Genomic DNA, 15,606 nt, shown 5'->3' on the forward strand with positions numbered 1-15,606 from the left:
CATGCAACAGCACCTGGTGTGGTGAGGGACCTTTCAACACCCAGCTGGTTTGGTTAAGGCAATGCTTCCTCTTGCAGCTGGTTCAGTCAAGGCTTGTCAGGGGGAGGAGCACAGGAGAGGATGAATGACCACAGCCACAGGGCAGGGTATCCCAGATGCCTGGCTGAGGCCAAGGGTGCAGGAGCTGCAGCCGGAGCCCCTGGGGTTGTGCCTCTCAGGCCTCTGGAAAGTGGCCCCAGGGGCCCATCTTGTTCTGTGAGCGTCCCAACTGCCAATGTGGACTGAGTGGAGCCTTGGCCTGAAGTGCCCAGGTGCCGGGGTTGTGGCACGGCGTTGTGTGTGATGAGCAGGGCAAGGAGGGCTGGAGCAGGTAGTTGTGGCCGAGTGGTGAAGGCGATGGACTAGAAATCCATTGGGGTTTCCCCGCGCAGGTTCGAATCCTGCCAACTACGGGGCACATGTTCCTTTTGGGCTGTGGGCAGCTGACCTTGCTGCAGCCACGACACTCCAGGTACTTGCACAGGAACCAGCCCACAGGTGCGTGGTGTGGACAACAGCTGGGGCTGCCCAGAGGGCTCTTGCACTTGCAGCCCTGGCGGTTCCCGCAGAGCAGCTGCAAGGGAGGAGCTGAAGGCAGCCCTGCCTCACTTCTAAAAAGTGCCTTCTTAAGGAAGTCTGGAGCGGCCAGCCCTGCCCAGGGACTACTGCGAACCATCTCCCCACCCTCAGTAGTGTCAGGCAGGACAGCAATCATGGCAGGCTCCTTGTCTCCCTGTCTTGAGATGCTGGCGCATCCCTCGGCTGTTGGGCTGCAACAAGAGCAGAGCTGAGCCAGGAGCTGTGGAGGAGCACAGCACAGCACAGCACAGCACAGCACAGCCCAGCCCAGCCACGGTAAGGGGTGTCACAGCCCATGAGAAAGGCAAGGCACTAACATAACAGCTCCTACAACCTGCTTAATGCGAAAAACTCGGCCTAAGACTAAGAGTTCTTGCCTCACAGTAGATGTGACCCAAAGGCCCGACCTAAATCAGCTCTCACTGGCTGAGAACACCCCATATGGACAATACAAGAATAGGGCATGTGTTTCAAACAAAGGCAATTAACATCCCACTGAGGATCGGTCCTCACCACCTACACAGGAAAAGCACACACTGATTAAGAAATGAATAGTATCTCATTAGCCTTCCCCAAAACGATTCATGTCACTGGTCAAAAGAACTGTACTGTAACCATGAACCTTCTTCCTCCTCTATGCTGGGCTCCTCCATGCATTGGGCTGTGACCCCTCCTTATGCACAGCTGGTAATTCCCAGCAAAGGGAGCCTGTGTCCCTCCTTGGCCAGCAAAGGACTGACCTGTCAGGCAGGTGCAGTCCTGCAGCATGCTGGGAGAAGAGATGGTTTTCTGGGCAGCGCTGCAGCCGACAGGACATCGCTGGATTTCAGGTGTCCGTGTCACTAGCAATGCCCAAGGCTGCAGCCTGGCTCCGGGGTTGCCTTGAGCATGTGAGGGATAAAACAATGTTTTGCTTCAGCCATGTTTTCAGCCACAACAACGTGGGCTCACGTCAGGTCACGTAGGCAAAGAGGAGACTAACACCAAGCTATGCCTTGTGAGCATGATGGGGGGGAGGGGGAAGGTAGGGGGGAGGGTAGAAAAAGGGGAGTTAACCAGTGCTTGTTACTAGGGGGGAAAAGGGGAGGGGAAAGGAGGTGTTGCTTTGAGCCATGAGGCGGTCAGAACAAATGTAAGTTCCTGAGTACCCAGCACATGGGAAAGGGCACAGGGACCCCCCACTGGCCGGGGAAGGGTGTAAAAGTGGGTGCATTTTCAGGGGAGCTGTGCCTCATATGTGACATGCACCCGACTCAGCTGGCTCGCTTCTATTAATGAATAGTTTTGCTTCAATGACTGTGTCCTCTTCAACTTTATTGGTGAGTGAGTATTTCTCACAAGCACGTGCAGCACCAACGTGGGTGGTGAAGGGGCAAGTGGCCATGCAGGGCTGTGTGCCAGAGGTGGGGGAGAAGGGCAGGGCCAGGCCCTGGCGCTGCGGAGTTCAGGTCCAAGGGAGATGGATTTGTTAGGGAGCCTCTTTTGGGGGTTGGGCGAAGCCAAGCAGAGAGGAAGGGAGGGAGCAAGGGCCAGCAGTGCCTGGCAGCACCGAGCCAGGCTGGGGGCAATGGCAGCCAGGCCCCAAGTGGAGCAGAGTGGCGCAGCGGGAGCGTGTTGGGCCCATAACCCAGAGGTCGATGGATTGTAACCATCCTCTGCTAAGGCACTTTTTCAGCAATGCCACCTTGCCCAACAACTTTTGCCCTGCTAGAGCACTAGCTTTAGCTCTCTGGGCTCCCCTGGCCATAGCCCCCCTCTTCCCCCTCTGTCCCTGCCACCTGACACAGCCCACGGGTGGCTGTGGAGCAGCAGGCACAGCTCCCCACACGGGGTCCTGCATATTCTGGGCACACAGCTCTACCTCTCTTCCCTGCAGGCAGTTCACAGCTTCACAGGCACAGGAGGGCACCTCCAGGCCTATGCAGGGGCAGAGGAGGCTCAGGCTGCTTTGCCTGAGCGTGGCAAAGGCCAATGTGCTCCACTCAGAGACCTGGGAGCTTTCTCTGTCCTCGTCTGTTTGCTGCCGTGACCATTGGCAGGGTGATCCAGAATCAGGGCCAAGCAGGTATTCCCAAGGAACGCTGTATTGGCTAGAGGTGGCTGAGTGTTGGGAGTGGATTGGAAAGAGCGTGCCGCAGGATCATCTTTGTGAGAAGAGATAAGGGGCTGCCCTCTGCTGCACACAGCTGATTCCATCTCCATGTCTGACTGCTCAGCTATCAGCAGTTTGTGGCCTCCATGGAAACATAATGCAGAGATGGTGGACAATGGCAGACAGAGAGAGGAGGAAAAAAGCAAGGATTAGGAAGAGTAGAGAAAATTGATAACCCCCTTCTGTTGGGGTGGATACAAGAATATAAAGGGAACTAGACTGACAAGCTGATCCTGGATAAGAGCAAGGACTGGTTGTGTTTAATGTTTGTTTGGCTTTTTTTTTTTTTTGTTACTCACTATGTGAACCTTTTTCAATTGGCCAAACATGAATTTCCCTAAGTCGAGTCTGCTTTGCCGACAACAGTTTTTGCAAAGCCATGTCTCAGTGTTTATTTTGTCCTGGAAGAATTCCCATCTTATTTTCTATGCTCCTCATTCATTGAAGGTAGAGCAGCAGTGAGCAGCTGGGTGGGCTGTTGGCTGTGCTTACCCCACTCACAAATGCACCTACAGTGGCACATGTATGAATGTGGCTCGGGAGTGATGTCGCTACCAGTGTCCCCTAAAGCATCACCAGCACTCACATAAACAAGGAGACAGTCTGATCCTTTTCTTCCCCTCTGGCTGCTCAGGACTGGAGATCCATATTGGACACACAGATCTGTCTCTCCCACATGCGCACCGTAGGTCTGTGCAGTCTGTGCCTGCAGCTCAGTCCTGGTCTGTCCAAGGTCCTGCTCCAAGCTCAGGCACTCCCTGGTGCTGATCTCCTCTAGTCGGTGTCTAGCCAGCTTGAGTTTTCTCAGCCAATATCTTTCTTACACACAGAAATACCTGTACTCTGTGGCAGCTCATAGGAGTGTGCATGGAAATAGAAAGAGCCAGCCTGTGCCTGGAGCTGGGCAGGCCGTGAACTGCAGAGTAGGACACACTGCATCACTCATATGCGTTGGTGGTATAGTGGTGAGCATAGCTGCCTTCCAAGCAGTTGACCCGGGTTCGATTCCCGGCCAACGCACGTGGAGTTTTGTTGGCTCACTAGTGTCTCACCTGCTCCTAAATAGCAGCAGGGAGCTCACGAGCTGTCCTGCCTCTGTAGCTCCTACTCCGCTCCTCTACTCCCTGCCATGGCACATCTTATTTTGATGGACAGGTTTCTCCTCATCCCTGGTTCTCCCCAGTACCTCTCCCAGGGACACAGATCAGGGTGATGAAAAATGTTCTTACATTGTTCTCTTGGGGCCCTGGAGCACATGCTGCTTTCACCAGTGTACTTTTCCAGCTGAGGTGGCTCTGGGCTGGTCTCCTCAATGTTGGTACAGGAGCCAGACAAGAGGGATTTTCAGTGTTGCTGCTGCAGCTGGCTGCACCTGGCAAGAGAAGCATGCTGCTGTGGCATGGTAATGATGAAGACTGACAATGGCCAGGTGGGGATCAAGGCGTGAACTGCACTTCATGAAGCCACTTATGCAATTTGGGGGTACGGTGGAAAGATGCCTGCTCTTTATAAATGTCTCAGTGTCACAATGGAATGAAATTGCTCTCCATTCTCCACCTTTTCCATCTCTGCAGTGCTGGCTTGGTCAAATGTGGTGTCATTCCCCTTCAGAGGGGATGCTGGTATGTACAATTTCTGTGTTCAGAGCACAGAGTCATTTCATATGTAGGACTATTTACTGAAAACAGATTGTGGTATATGTGGGAATTTCATTTGAAATTTGAACCTGGTTAACAATCGTGACTATGCGCCTTAGACACCCTATGTCAACAACTCATGTGTAGGGCTGCTGACGTATTATGTCCAGGCTCCAGCACCACAGTGAAATCCAAAAGTTTACTGGAATTCATTGTAATCATGTTTTGGGGAACTACTATGCTTGCAGCTTATAGCTAAGAGAAAAGTGGCAGAAGTTGCTAACTGTTATTCATAAAATTTGAACAAATACACCAACGTGTGAAATTCCCAGTGACTGAAAAAGGGGAACCATAACCCTCATTTCTAAAAAAAGGAAAAAGGAAGTCCGGAAGAGAACTGACCAATTGGTCAGTCTCACCTCATTGCCTGGAAAGATCATGGGGAAAAAAATCTACCTGGAAACTATGTTAATGCACATGGAAAACAAGGAGGTGAATGGTAAGAGACAACATGGCTGCCCTAAGGGCAAAATTAGCAGCTTTCTATTCCATGCTACTGAAAAAGAACCTGGAGAAGGGCTGTGAGGGTGTCAGCATGCTGAAGGAAGGCCGGAATGAGCAAAAGCTTTGACAGGTCCCACTGAGATTTGAACTCAGATCACTGGATTCAGAGTCCAGAGTGCTCACCATTACACCATGGGACCACCTCATATAGGCCACTTCTAGCCCTTTTTCCCAGCCTCGCTCAGCCTCACGTCCCTGGCTGAGCCTGGCTGCCTCTCCATCACCATGGGCATCCATCACCAAGTGCAACCTTCCTGCATGGCCTCCAGGCAATCTCTAATCACGCCATCCTTCTGGGCAGCAGCACAGCTCCTTCTGCAAGCCAGGCATGGCCTCTCTTACAAGTGCCAGGTTCAAAACCTCGCATGATCTTGTCTTTCCCTGCGGTGTTAAACACACAACCTCCACAATGATATGGCGAAGACACTTTATTGCAAAAATACAGGGTTCGTAAACTGTTAGTTCGGTTTGAGTTCACATGCTTGTGAGGCACAACAAATGTGCTTCACCAAGCACCATAGACCACGACGGGAACAGGCATCAGGTGTAACCAACTACCAGCCCCACGGTGTGAGCACTTACTGGTTCTAGTAATCGTTTTACAATTATGTAACTTGTTTTTCACCTCTAGTTTAGCTGAGTCACTCCACGAATGCTTCTCTACTTAGCCAAAGTACCAGAAGTGAACAAGGATTTTACAAGGGCAACAAAGCGCTCACTTTGCAAGGCATTTCCACTCCAATACAATTCCCAAATTACAACAAGCTCTTTCTGACTCAGGGCAAGCCTTGGTAAGTCACGGAGACAACTCCACTCAGCAGAAGCCCCCTTGCCTTCTCTTCTCCAGCCCGAACCAGCCCAGCTCCTTAAGGACTAATGAGAGGGAAATATTGCCCCATCTCTACAAAAGCTGTAGAAGGACCCTCTGGGGAACCCAGGAAAGGGACTGGAGAGGCAAGGAGAAAGGACAGGAGAGACCCCAAGGGCCGAGCATCAACTGGGCTCCAGTTCCTGTGGGGAAGAGGTTCACTTACTGCCCATGGTGCAGAGTAAGGAGGGTAGAGCCCTCTCTGGGAAGCCTTCCTTTTCAGAAGGACCTTGACTGCAAGGCACCCCAGGAGGACACAAGTACAAATGCCTGCTCAAAGCAGGGCTGGAGACAAAGCAAGCAGCAGGCGACTCACTGCCGGAGCCCCATTGCAACCCCCGTGTGATGCCCAAGCATGGTGAAATGCAAAGTTCTCTGCACGCCTGGCCCCAGCGGCTCACTGCTCTCTGGGAATCTCTGCAGGATCCAGAGCAGCCCCCGCAGTTTGCTTTTGCCAAGGCTGACCTGGCTCAAAGCCAGCCTGTGCCTGCTGGGCTGGGAGGTGCCTGGAGTCCTGGGCAGGAGGCCCGGCTGAGGGGACATGGAGCAGCGGCTCAACTGCTCTATGGGAGCAGAACTTGCTAAGGGAAGAAGCCGTGCTGTTTGGGAGCAGGAGAGGCCAGGCAGCGTGGAGCCAGGCTGAAGAGAAGCTGCTCTGCCTTAGCCAGGAATGATCGAGCCCTGCTCATCTGCTTGGAAGGCAGCTCTGGCCAGCACTACCCCGCACGGCTCCTGCAGCACTGCTGCTTCCTGCTCCTGCCGCCCGCAGCCTGCGCTGCCTGCTGCTCCTCCAGTGCCTGCGGGCACTGACTCCAGCACTGCCACTTCACACCCTGGCCTGGCTCCTGCTCCTGCACCTCTCACACTGGCTGCGCCCTCCTTCCAGCCCCCTGCACACACCCCAGCTCCAGCTCCTGGCATGTGCCTGCGCTCCTCTGGCTCTGATACGTGGGCTTGGCAAACTCACACCACTGGGTGCTCATCATGGAGCCACTCCAGTTCTAGAACTCAAGTCCTGTTTCACCGGCAGATTCTCCGTTGCCCCAAGGCCTTTCAGGAAACCTCTTCCGTGCCATGGCTACTCTGCAGAATGGAATGCCATCTGGAATATTCACGTGCTCCAGCAATGGTGCCTGGGGGTGCCACAAGCTTCACAGACGTTTCAGAGTTGTGGTGGCAGCAGGACCCAGCTGTGTCCTGGGCAGCGCAACCCCTAAAGGTTTTCCAAGGGAGATGTCCCCCACAGGACCCTGTGTCCCCTCCACTCCCAACACTCAGCCACCTCTAGCCAATACAGCGTTCCTTGGGAATACCTGCTTGGCCCTGATTCTGGATCACCCTGCCAATGGTCACGGCATCAAACAGATGAGGACAGAAAAAGCTCCCAGGTCTCTGAGTGGAGCACATTGGCCTTTGCCACGCTCAGGCAAAGCAGCCTGAGCCTCCTCTGCCCCTGCATAGGCCTGGAGGTGCCCTCCTGTGCCTGTGAAGCTGGGGATTGAACTGCCTGCAGGGAAGAGAGGAAGAGCCGTGTGCCCAGAATATGCAGGACCCCGTGTGGGGAGCTGTGCCTGCTGCTCCACAGCCACCCGTGGGCTGTGTCAGGTGGCAGGGACAGAGGGGGAAGAGGGGGGCTAGAAAAGGGCTAGAAGTGTCCTATATGCAGGTGGTCCCATGGTGTAATGGTGAGCACTCTGGACTCTGAATCCAGTGATCTGAGTTCAGATCTCAGTGGGACGTCAAATGTTTGTTCCCTTCGGCCTTCCTTCAGCATGCTGACACCCTCAGAGCTCTACTCTGCAGCTGGGTCACTAGGGGCATGTTCTCTGATGAATCACACAGCCGCTGAGGTAGAGATCACCCACTCAAAGTGGGTAAGGCACAGGAGGCTGCTTGTATGTTAGACACATCCAAAACCAGAGACTGGTCTACACACTCTGGGCAGCTGTTTCCATGGTGGACCAATCCCACAGTAACACCAGGTTACTCTGCATGGCATTACTTGTATGCCCACCCCTATCTACTGCTTGTGTCTTGCTCCTTTCCTCTGTGGCTTTTCTTTTCCTCTTTTCCCTGCCAGTCTCTTTCTATTAAACTGCAATCAGTTCAAGGAGCTCTACCAGCATTCGGCTGCACCCCATCATTGGGGTAACATTTGTTGCCATGGGAGAAGGAAGGATCTTCCTGGCAGAGCAGGTGGTAGCTGAGGGTGGAGGAGAACAAACGACCACGACTCTCCAGCGGTGCTGCACAAAGGCTTTAATGAGAAGGAGCAAAAGCAGCGCGGCACAGAACAGAGGCCAAGGAACACGTGTGCAGGGGCCAGGGAGGGAAAGAGATCAGCCCATTTGCCAAGGACAAAGGGGATGATCCGCCGGCTTCAGCAGATCTGACCGCAGCGGGGGAAAGGCAGACACAGCCCCGACCCCCCCAGCCCAAGGGAGCCCCCAGAAGAGATGGGAACCCCTGCGGTGCTGAGGGAGCTACCCACAGCAGCTGACAGGGAGGATCCCACGGCCGTGCTCTGAGGGAAAGAGGTGAGGATGGGGCCTGGCATGGTCACCACCACCGGCGAAGGCTCGATGTACACCGTGGAGTCAGCGCAGCGGGCGACGCAGGGCTCACTGCAGCTGCTTGCAAGGGGGGTTGGGCCACAGGGGCCACAGGGCTGTGGCGGACAGGGTCGGCAGCAAGACATCTCTGGGTGCAGGAGGCAAAGCTGCAACAGAGAGCAGGGAGCACCAACCAACCTGAGGATCAGTCTGTCTCTCTGTCCCTCAGCTCTCTCCAGGGACACATTTGTTCTTCAAAACACACTCTGTGCCTACAGCTCCCACGACCCTCCTCGTGCCCTCCTCGTGGCACGGCACAGGAAGGCCGCCCCACTTCAGGAATGGGACCCAACACAGTGGCTTTAAGGCCCCTGTGGAAAGGCTGGTCACAGCCCATCTCCAGAACAGACACGGCTGCGTTAGAGATGTCCGGGGATGCCCTGAGGCATTTCGTTGAACCACACCAGGTGCAAAGTCTGCTGGGCACGTCCACCTGCAGCTGAGCCCCATTGATCTTCTGCTTCTTCTGCTGGAACAAAGCCCCCTCTTCCCAGCTGTCCCCAGCCACCACCACGGAAAGGCTGACAGCCCTTCAACAGTTCCACATCAAGGCCAAGCCGAGGTGTCCCAAGGTTTAGCCTGGGCAGCCTCCATGACAGCAGTTCAGCCCACAGGGAGAGATGGAGCACGCTGAGGCTTACCTTGTTCCTCAAGGAAAGGGAGGCCAGAGAGGAGGATGCCGAGCCTGCAGCAGCGCAGCCTTTTATGCCGTATCCCAGAGCCCTGTGGGGCCACAAACATTCCTTGTTCGTGAAACGTCCAAACTCCTGGGAGTGGCCACTTGCAAGGCCTTGCTGCTGATGAAGTCTCTGCCTCTTTCATCTCAGGCACTTTTCTCCAGTTTCACACCATCAGACATGGAAATGATTCATCTGTGTCCCAGCTGCCTAAGGCCACTTGACTTGGAGGTCCCAGGCTGGTGTATAAGGTGAATTTAAATGAATCTGTGTAGTGTCTAATGCCTTTGCCACTTCTTCATGCTTAATTCGGTCCCTGTTACAGTTAAATTCAGCCACGAGAGACACCTCAGGTCAGCTCTCAGGGGCCTTCAGTGAAGGCACTCAGGCTAATCCTGAGAGACATTTCTACCACGGGTCATCACAGACATACAGAAGACTGTGGTTCAGTTGAGGCAGAAAGTCAACGCTGCAGAATCCCATAGTGGGGAAGAGACCCAACTCTGCAGGGAGGTGGCAAAACTCAGTGGCAAGGAAAGTCCATGTTCAGCTGGAAGGATGTCCCCTGCAGGCCCGAGTGACAGCTACAGGGAACTTGCTTACTGTCCACAGGCTGTATCATGGCCTGCTTTTGTGATCAAAGAGATGCCGCGTCCTTCCCTGAAAGAGACCCACAGCCACACTGACCTGTTTTGCTCAGCATGTTCATCCCAGAGGCCAGAGACCTGGATGGCGGCTTTGGGGAACAGGCTGAGGGCAGGGAGCCCAAAGCCCTTGGCTTTTTTCTGGGTCAGGGATGGGGTTTCCCATTCCATGCATTTTACATTTCAAAGGGACACTGGATCAGTCTCCAAGAGCATGTGGGAGTCATCGTGATGTGGATGAGTTGGGAAAATCCCTGAGCTCCAGGCAAACCTGAGTCACCCAGTGTGGACTTCAGTGGACTGGGTGCTGCAGACTCAGATGTTCAAGGGATAACAGGGCTCATATGCTCAATGTTCTGCTGCCATGAAGGGCATTTCCCCACCTTTTATCCCCATTCCTGGATCACCTGGTGCTTCTCTGCCATCTCCCGCATTTGCTGTCTCCCAAGGCATGGCCTTTTGGTGGCTGCTCAAGGGCTGTAGTGACTCAGAGTACCCCAGATCAACCCTAGAAGGTCTGGACGGAGCTCTAGAGGTCTTGTGCTCCTATCGACTGCTCTGGTTCCTCAGCAGGCTCTGGGCCTTGTCCTGCTGACTTCTAAGCACTGACACTGTCTAAGAAAGAGGTCACTGTCCCTTGTGCAGCTCTCCCAGGCCTGTCCCTTGTCTTCCCCCAGGGAGCCCTGGGATTTCCTTTCTTGCAACTTGCAATTGCTGCCTCTTGCCCTTTGGCAGTGCACCTCTCCGGAGAGTTTGGCTTCATTCTCTCCAGAACCTCCAGGAGATGGTGGAGACAGCAGCTCCATGGCCCTCTCCACACCTTGCTCATCTCCACCGGGTTGCAAAAGCGCAGTGCCCTCGGCCTCCCCCCATACGTCAGGTGCTGCAGCCCTTTTGTTCTGCCTGGTCCTCTGCCAGTGCCTCTCTCCGTGAGAGATCACCACCACCTCCCTTGTCCCTGGGGACACCAAAAGGGGACACCAACCCAGATGTGGCCTCTGCAGTGCCGAGGAAAAGGCACCATCCATGGGTCATCCTGGGTCAGATCCCAGGCTTACGGGATGAGATCTGGAGAGGGACAACAAGGAACTCTCAGGATTAGGGGTGAAAGCTCCGCAGAAGACTTAGAGTTGGGACAGACTCTGTTGGGACAGACTTTCTCTCTGCTTTCCAGCCCCTCTGCCCCAAAGGGGCTCCTTGTCACTGGCCTGAGAGTGCAATGTGGAGCGGCTGGCATTCCCTGCACATACCCAGCCCTGTGCTCTCCAGGCTGCCATGCCATATGCTCACCAGTGCAGGCAGTCTCAGTGTCAGCTCCTGGTGGCCCCCTTCGAGGACCTGGGAGGCTCAGCTGTAGGAACCCTTTCCATCTCCTGGTAGCCCCCCGGGGAGTGCAGGGCATCCCTGGAGGAGCTGCCCAAGAGACAGGGACCTGCCTGACAGTGGCAGTTGGGACAGAGGACAATGGGACAAGGCCCACAGCTTCTGGAAGCAACTGGGAAGTTGGTTCTTCTCAGAGCAGGAGCAGAGGCCATCCAGTGGTCCCTCCCAGCCTCCATTATCCTGGGTTGCCCTGCGTCCCATGGGCCCTTGAGCAGCCAGCAACAGGCAACTCCTTTTGGAAAGCTGCAGCAGCAGCACAGGATTACACAGACATACAAGGTGGTTTGGGACCGGTCCTAAAAGGTCTGGAAATGCCCCTGACAAAGGCAGAAATTTTGGAGGAAAGAGGCTGTGTGCTCCGGTATCCCTGGAATGCCTGAGTCCAGGGCACCGTGTGCACTCAGTTCCACACCAGGATGATTCAGGTTTGCCTGAAGCTCATGGATTTTCCCAACTCTTCCACATCACAATGATTCCCACCTGCTCTGGGAGACTGATCCAACATCCCTTTGAACTGTGAAATGTATGGAATGCGCAAAGGGATGCCTGCCCCAGGAAAAAGAGCCAGTAGCTTTGGGCTCCCTGCCCTCAGCCTCTTCCCCAAAGCCACAATCCAGATCCTGGCCTTGGGAGTGGACACGCTGAACAAAATGGCCCACTTTGTGTGTGCGCTGCTTTCAGCGAGAGATGCAGGCATGCCTTTGATCACCTTCCTACGTGTTGATTTCCTTGTTTTCTGGAGGATCTCAACTTCCCAAGCTGAGACCAGAGCTCTGGTTGTGAAATGCATGAGGGCCTTGTTTAGTTTTCAAGGGACACACAGCTGTGGAGATTCCCCTTAGAGAAGTCCCTTGAGAGACAGTTTATTGAGTCCTTGGTTTTCTCCTCTTGGTTGTGAATCTGCCTCAGTTCCCCGGGCTCATGGGCAGAAAAAAACAGGCTGTGGCAGAGACTGATAACAGAAATCAAGGCCCTCGTTGTCCTCACTCCTCTCAATGAGGAGCTTCCCTCCAGCCCACAGTGATCCTACTTTGCCACTGAGCTTTGCCACAGCCCTGGAGAGGCGCGTCTCTTCTTCTCTACGGGACTGTGCAGCCTTGACCCTCTGCCTGAACTTACCCATCGTCTCCTCTTTGTCAGTGACCCCTGGGGAGAAATGTCTCTCAGGGCTGGCTTGTGCACCTGCACCAAAAGCACTTGAGGGCTCAATTTAGCTATAAGGTGCCTCTTATAGCTAAATTCCACCATGATGGGTGGGCACTATCCCCATGAAGAGGGCAGTGTGACAAAGGCTATCCGCGTGACACAAACCCACCTCCAACCTTCCTCCACTCCATCCGCCAGTCTTCCTCTGAGCCAATTTGCCTTATGCTTCTGGGACACAGATGAATTGCTTTGATGCCAGGACATGGCCCATTCACTTGGCCCTGGTCTTGACAGGAACTTAAACCACTCAGTCTGCTGCTGGCAAAGCAGCACAAGGAACTGCCTGGGAACCACTAGAGTGTGCTGAGGACAACTTCCTAGTACGGGGGATGTAGAGCCTGACCAGAAGGGAGGCACTGCTGGACCTGCTCCTTGCATCCTTCTCTCTAAGTAGGTGTGACGTGGATTTTACGGGCGGTGGCCTCTCAGTGCATATGGAATTGGATGGATGGTGGCACTCAACAACTTGTGGTCCAGAGCTCGATGTCCAACTAGAGTGGTGTCCAACCAGGGATGAGTGTTATTCCTCAGGGTTTGGTGATGGGACCAGGAATATTTAACACCTTCTGGGGAGACATGGGCGGGGGGGCGGGGGGATGGAGTGCATTCTCATCGGGTTGGTGGATGACATTGAATGACATTGAGCTGAGTGATGTGGTTAATACTCTAGAGGAAGGGATGCCATCCAGAGGGACCTGGACAGGCTGGAGGGGTGAGTCTGTGCAAACCGCATGAAGCTCAACAAGGTCAAGTGCCAAGGTCAGGGCAATCCCAAACATGGACACAGGCTAGGCCATGAGTGGATTGAGAGCAGCCCTAGGGAGAGGGACTTGTAGGTTCTGGTGGCTGAAATACTGAACATGAGCCTGCACCATGCACTGGCAGCCCAGAAAGCCAGTCATATCCTGGGCTGCATCCAGAGCCGTGTGGCAAGCAGGTCGAGGGAGGGGATTGTCCTCCTCCACTCAGCTCTCATGACACCATAGCTGGGGTACTGCGTCCAGCTCTAGGAACCACAGCCTACGAAACACATGGACCCACTGCAGTGGGTCCAGTGCGGCCACAAACACCATCATGCAACTGGAGCTGTTGTGCTGTGAGGACAGGCTGAGAGGGTTGGGGTTGTGTGAGGAAGAGGAAGAGGAAGAGGAAGAGGAAGAGGAAGAGGAAGAGGAAGACTCCCAAGAGACATTAAGAAAGAGAGGGTTGCTTGGTTGGGGTGTGGGAGGATGGGACAAGGGCTACTGGTTTTAAACTGAAAGCAGGCATATTTAGATTAGGTATTTGGAAGGAATCCTTTCCTCTGAGAGGGGTGAGACTCTGGAACAGGTTCTCCAGAGAAGCTGTAGAAGCAATTTCAGGGGGCTTGAGGTAGATGATTTTAAGGTCCATTCCATCCCCAAGTGATTCTAAGAGTCATTGCATGATTCTGTCTTGTATGAAGTGGGAGTAAAACATCTGAGATGAAAGAAGCTGGGATTTTGTCAGCAGCAAGGCTTTGCAAGTGGCCACTCCCAGGAGTTTGGACATTTCACGAACAAGGAATGTTTGTGGCCCCACAGGGCTCTGGGATACGGCATAAAAGGCTGCGCTGCTGCAGGCTCGGCATCCTCCTCTCTGGCCTCCCTTTCCTCGAGGAACGAGGTAAGCCTCAGCGTGCTCCATCTCTCCCTGTGGGCTGACCTGCTGTCATGGAGGCTGCCCAGGCTGATCCTTGGGCCACCTCGGCTTGGCCTTGATGTGGAACTGTTGAAGGGCTGTCAGCCTTTCCGTGGTGGTGGCTGGGGACAGCTGGGAAGAGGGGGCTTTGTTCCAGCAGAAGGGGATCAATGGGGCTCAGCTGCAGGGGGACGTGCCCAGCAGACTTTGCACCTGGCGTGGTTCAACGAAATGTCTCAGGGCATCCCCAGACATCTCTAACGCAGCCGTGTCTGTTCTGGAGATGGGCTGTGACCAGCCTTTCCACAGGGGCCTTAAAGCCACTGTGTTGGGTCCCATTCCTGAAGTGGGGCGGCCTTCCTGTGCCGTGCCACGAGGAGGGCACGAGGAGGGTCGTGGGAGCTGTAGGCACAGAGTGTGTTTTGAAGAACAAATGTGTCCCTGGAGAGAGCTGAGGGACAGAGAGACAGACTGATCCTCACGTTGGTTGGTGCTCCCTGCTCTCTGTTGCAGCTTTGCCTCCTGCACCCAGAGATGTCTTGCTGCCGACCCTGTCCGCCACGGCCCTGTGGCCCCTGTGGCCCAACCCCCCTTGCAAGCAGCTGCAGTGAGCCCTGCGTCGCCCGCTGCGCTGACTCCACGGTGTACATCGAGCCTTCGCCGGTGGTGGTGACCATGCCAGGCCCCATCCTCACCTCTTTCCCTCAGAGCACGGCCGTGGGATCCTCCCTGTCAGCTGCTGTGGGTAGCTCCCTCAGCACCGCAGGGGTTCCCATCTCTTCTGGGGGCTCCCTTGGGCTGGGGGCGTCGGGGCTGTGTCTGCCTTTCCCCCGCTGCGGTCAGATCTGCTGAAGCCGGCGGATCATCCCCTTTGTCCTTGGCAAATGGGCTGATCTCTTTCCCTCCCTGGCCCCTGCACACGTGTTCCTTGGCCTCTGTTCTGTGCCGCGCTGCTTTTGCTCCTTCTCATTAAAGCCTTTGTGCAGCACCGCTGGAGAGTCGTGGTCGTTTGTTCTCCTCCACCCTCAGCTACCACCTGCTCTGCCAGGAAGATCCTTCCTTCTCCCATGGCAACAAATGTAACCCCAATGATGGGGTGCAGCCGAATGCTGGTAGAGCTCCTTGAACTGATTGCAGTTTAATAGAAAGAGACTGGCAGGGAAAAGAGGAAAAGAAAAGCCACAGAGGAAAGGAGCAAGACACAAGCAGTAGATAGGGGTGGGCATACAAGTAATGCCATGCAGAGTAACCTGGTGTTACTGTGGGATTGGTCCACCATGGAAACAGCTGCCCAGAGTGTGTAGACCAGTCTCTGGTTTTGGATGTGTCTAACATACAAGCAGCCTCCTGTGCCTTACCCACTTTGAGTGGGTGATCTCTACCTCAGCGGCTGTGTGATTCATCAGAGAACATGCCCCAAGTGACCCAGCTGCAGAGTAGAGCTCTGAGGGTGTCAGCATGCTGAAGGAAGGCCGGAGGGAACAAACATTTGATATCCCACTGAGATCTGAACTCAGATCACTGGATTCATAGTCCAGAGTGCTCACCATTACACCATGGGACCACCTGCATATAGGCCACTTCTA

At 54.6% G+C, this 15,606-nt stretch overlaps 1 protein-coding gene and 5 non-coding genes across 6 annotated transcripts; 4 read left to right on the forward strand and 2 right to left on the reverse strand.

Annotated features, from left to right (window-relative positions):
* The first annotated feature begins 370 nt into the window (after positions 1-370).
* Positions 371-452, forward strand: TRNAS-AGA (transfer RNA serine (anticodon AGA)). The gene has a single exon. It is a non-coding gene; the product is annotated as a tRNA-Ser (tRNA).
* A 3,266-nt stretch (positions 453-3,718) lies between these two features.
* Positions 3,719-3,790, forward strand: TRNAG-UCC (transfer RNA glycine (anticodon UCC)). The gene has a single exon. It is a non-coding gene; the product is annotated as a tRNA-Gly (tRNA).
* A 1,249-nt stretch (positions 3,791-5,039) lies between these two features.
* On the reverse strand, positions 5,040-5,111 carry TRNAQ-CUG (transfer RNA glutamine (anticodon CUG)). Its single transcript has one exon. It is a non-coding gene; the product is annotated as a tRNA-Gln (tRNA).
* Positions 5,112-7,507: 2,396 nt separating this feature from the next.
* Positions 7,508-7,581, forward strand: TRNAQ-CUG (transfer RNA glutamine (anticodon CUG)). Its single transcript has one exon. It is a non-coding gene; the product is annotated as a tRNA-Gln (tRNA).
* A 5,222-nt stretch (positions 7,582-12,803) lies between these two features.
* LOC146432971 (uncharacterized) lies at positions 12,804-15,008 on the forward strand. The gene is made up of 2 exons (XM_085070086.1): positions 12,804-14,005; positions 14,534-15,008. The coding sequence occupies exon 2, from the start codon at positions 14,555-14,557 to the stop codon at positions 14,870-14,872; it is 318 nt and encodes a 105-aa protein (XP_084926212.1). The 5' UTR covers positions 12,804-14,005; positions 14,534-14,554; the 3' UTR covers positions 14,873-15,008.
* A 502-nt stretch (positions 15,009-15,510) lies between these two features.
* On the reverse strand, positions 15,511-15,584 carry TRNAH-AUG (transfer RNA histidin (anticodon AUG)). Its single transcript has one exon. It is a non-coding gene; the product is annotated as a tRNA-His (tRNA).
* Positions 15,585-15,606: the final 22 nt, after the last annotated feature.

Source organism: Lichenostomus cassidix, chromosome 10 (genome assembly GCF_008360975.1).
Source record: "Lichenostomus cassidix isolate B80296 chromosome 10, HeHo_3.0, whole genome shotgun sequence".
NCBI lineage: Eukaryota > Metazoa > Chordata > Aves > Passeriformes > Meliphagidae > Lichenostomus > Lichenostomus cassidix.

Bases quoted from the DNA above. Each gene is read 5' to 3' on its own strand.
- LOC146432971 (XM_085070086.1), top strand. From the start codon at position 14,555: ATGTCTTGCTGCCGACCCTGTCCGCCACGGCCCTGTGGCCCCTGTGGC.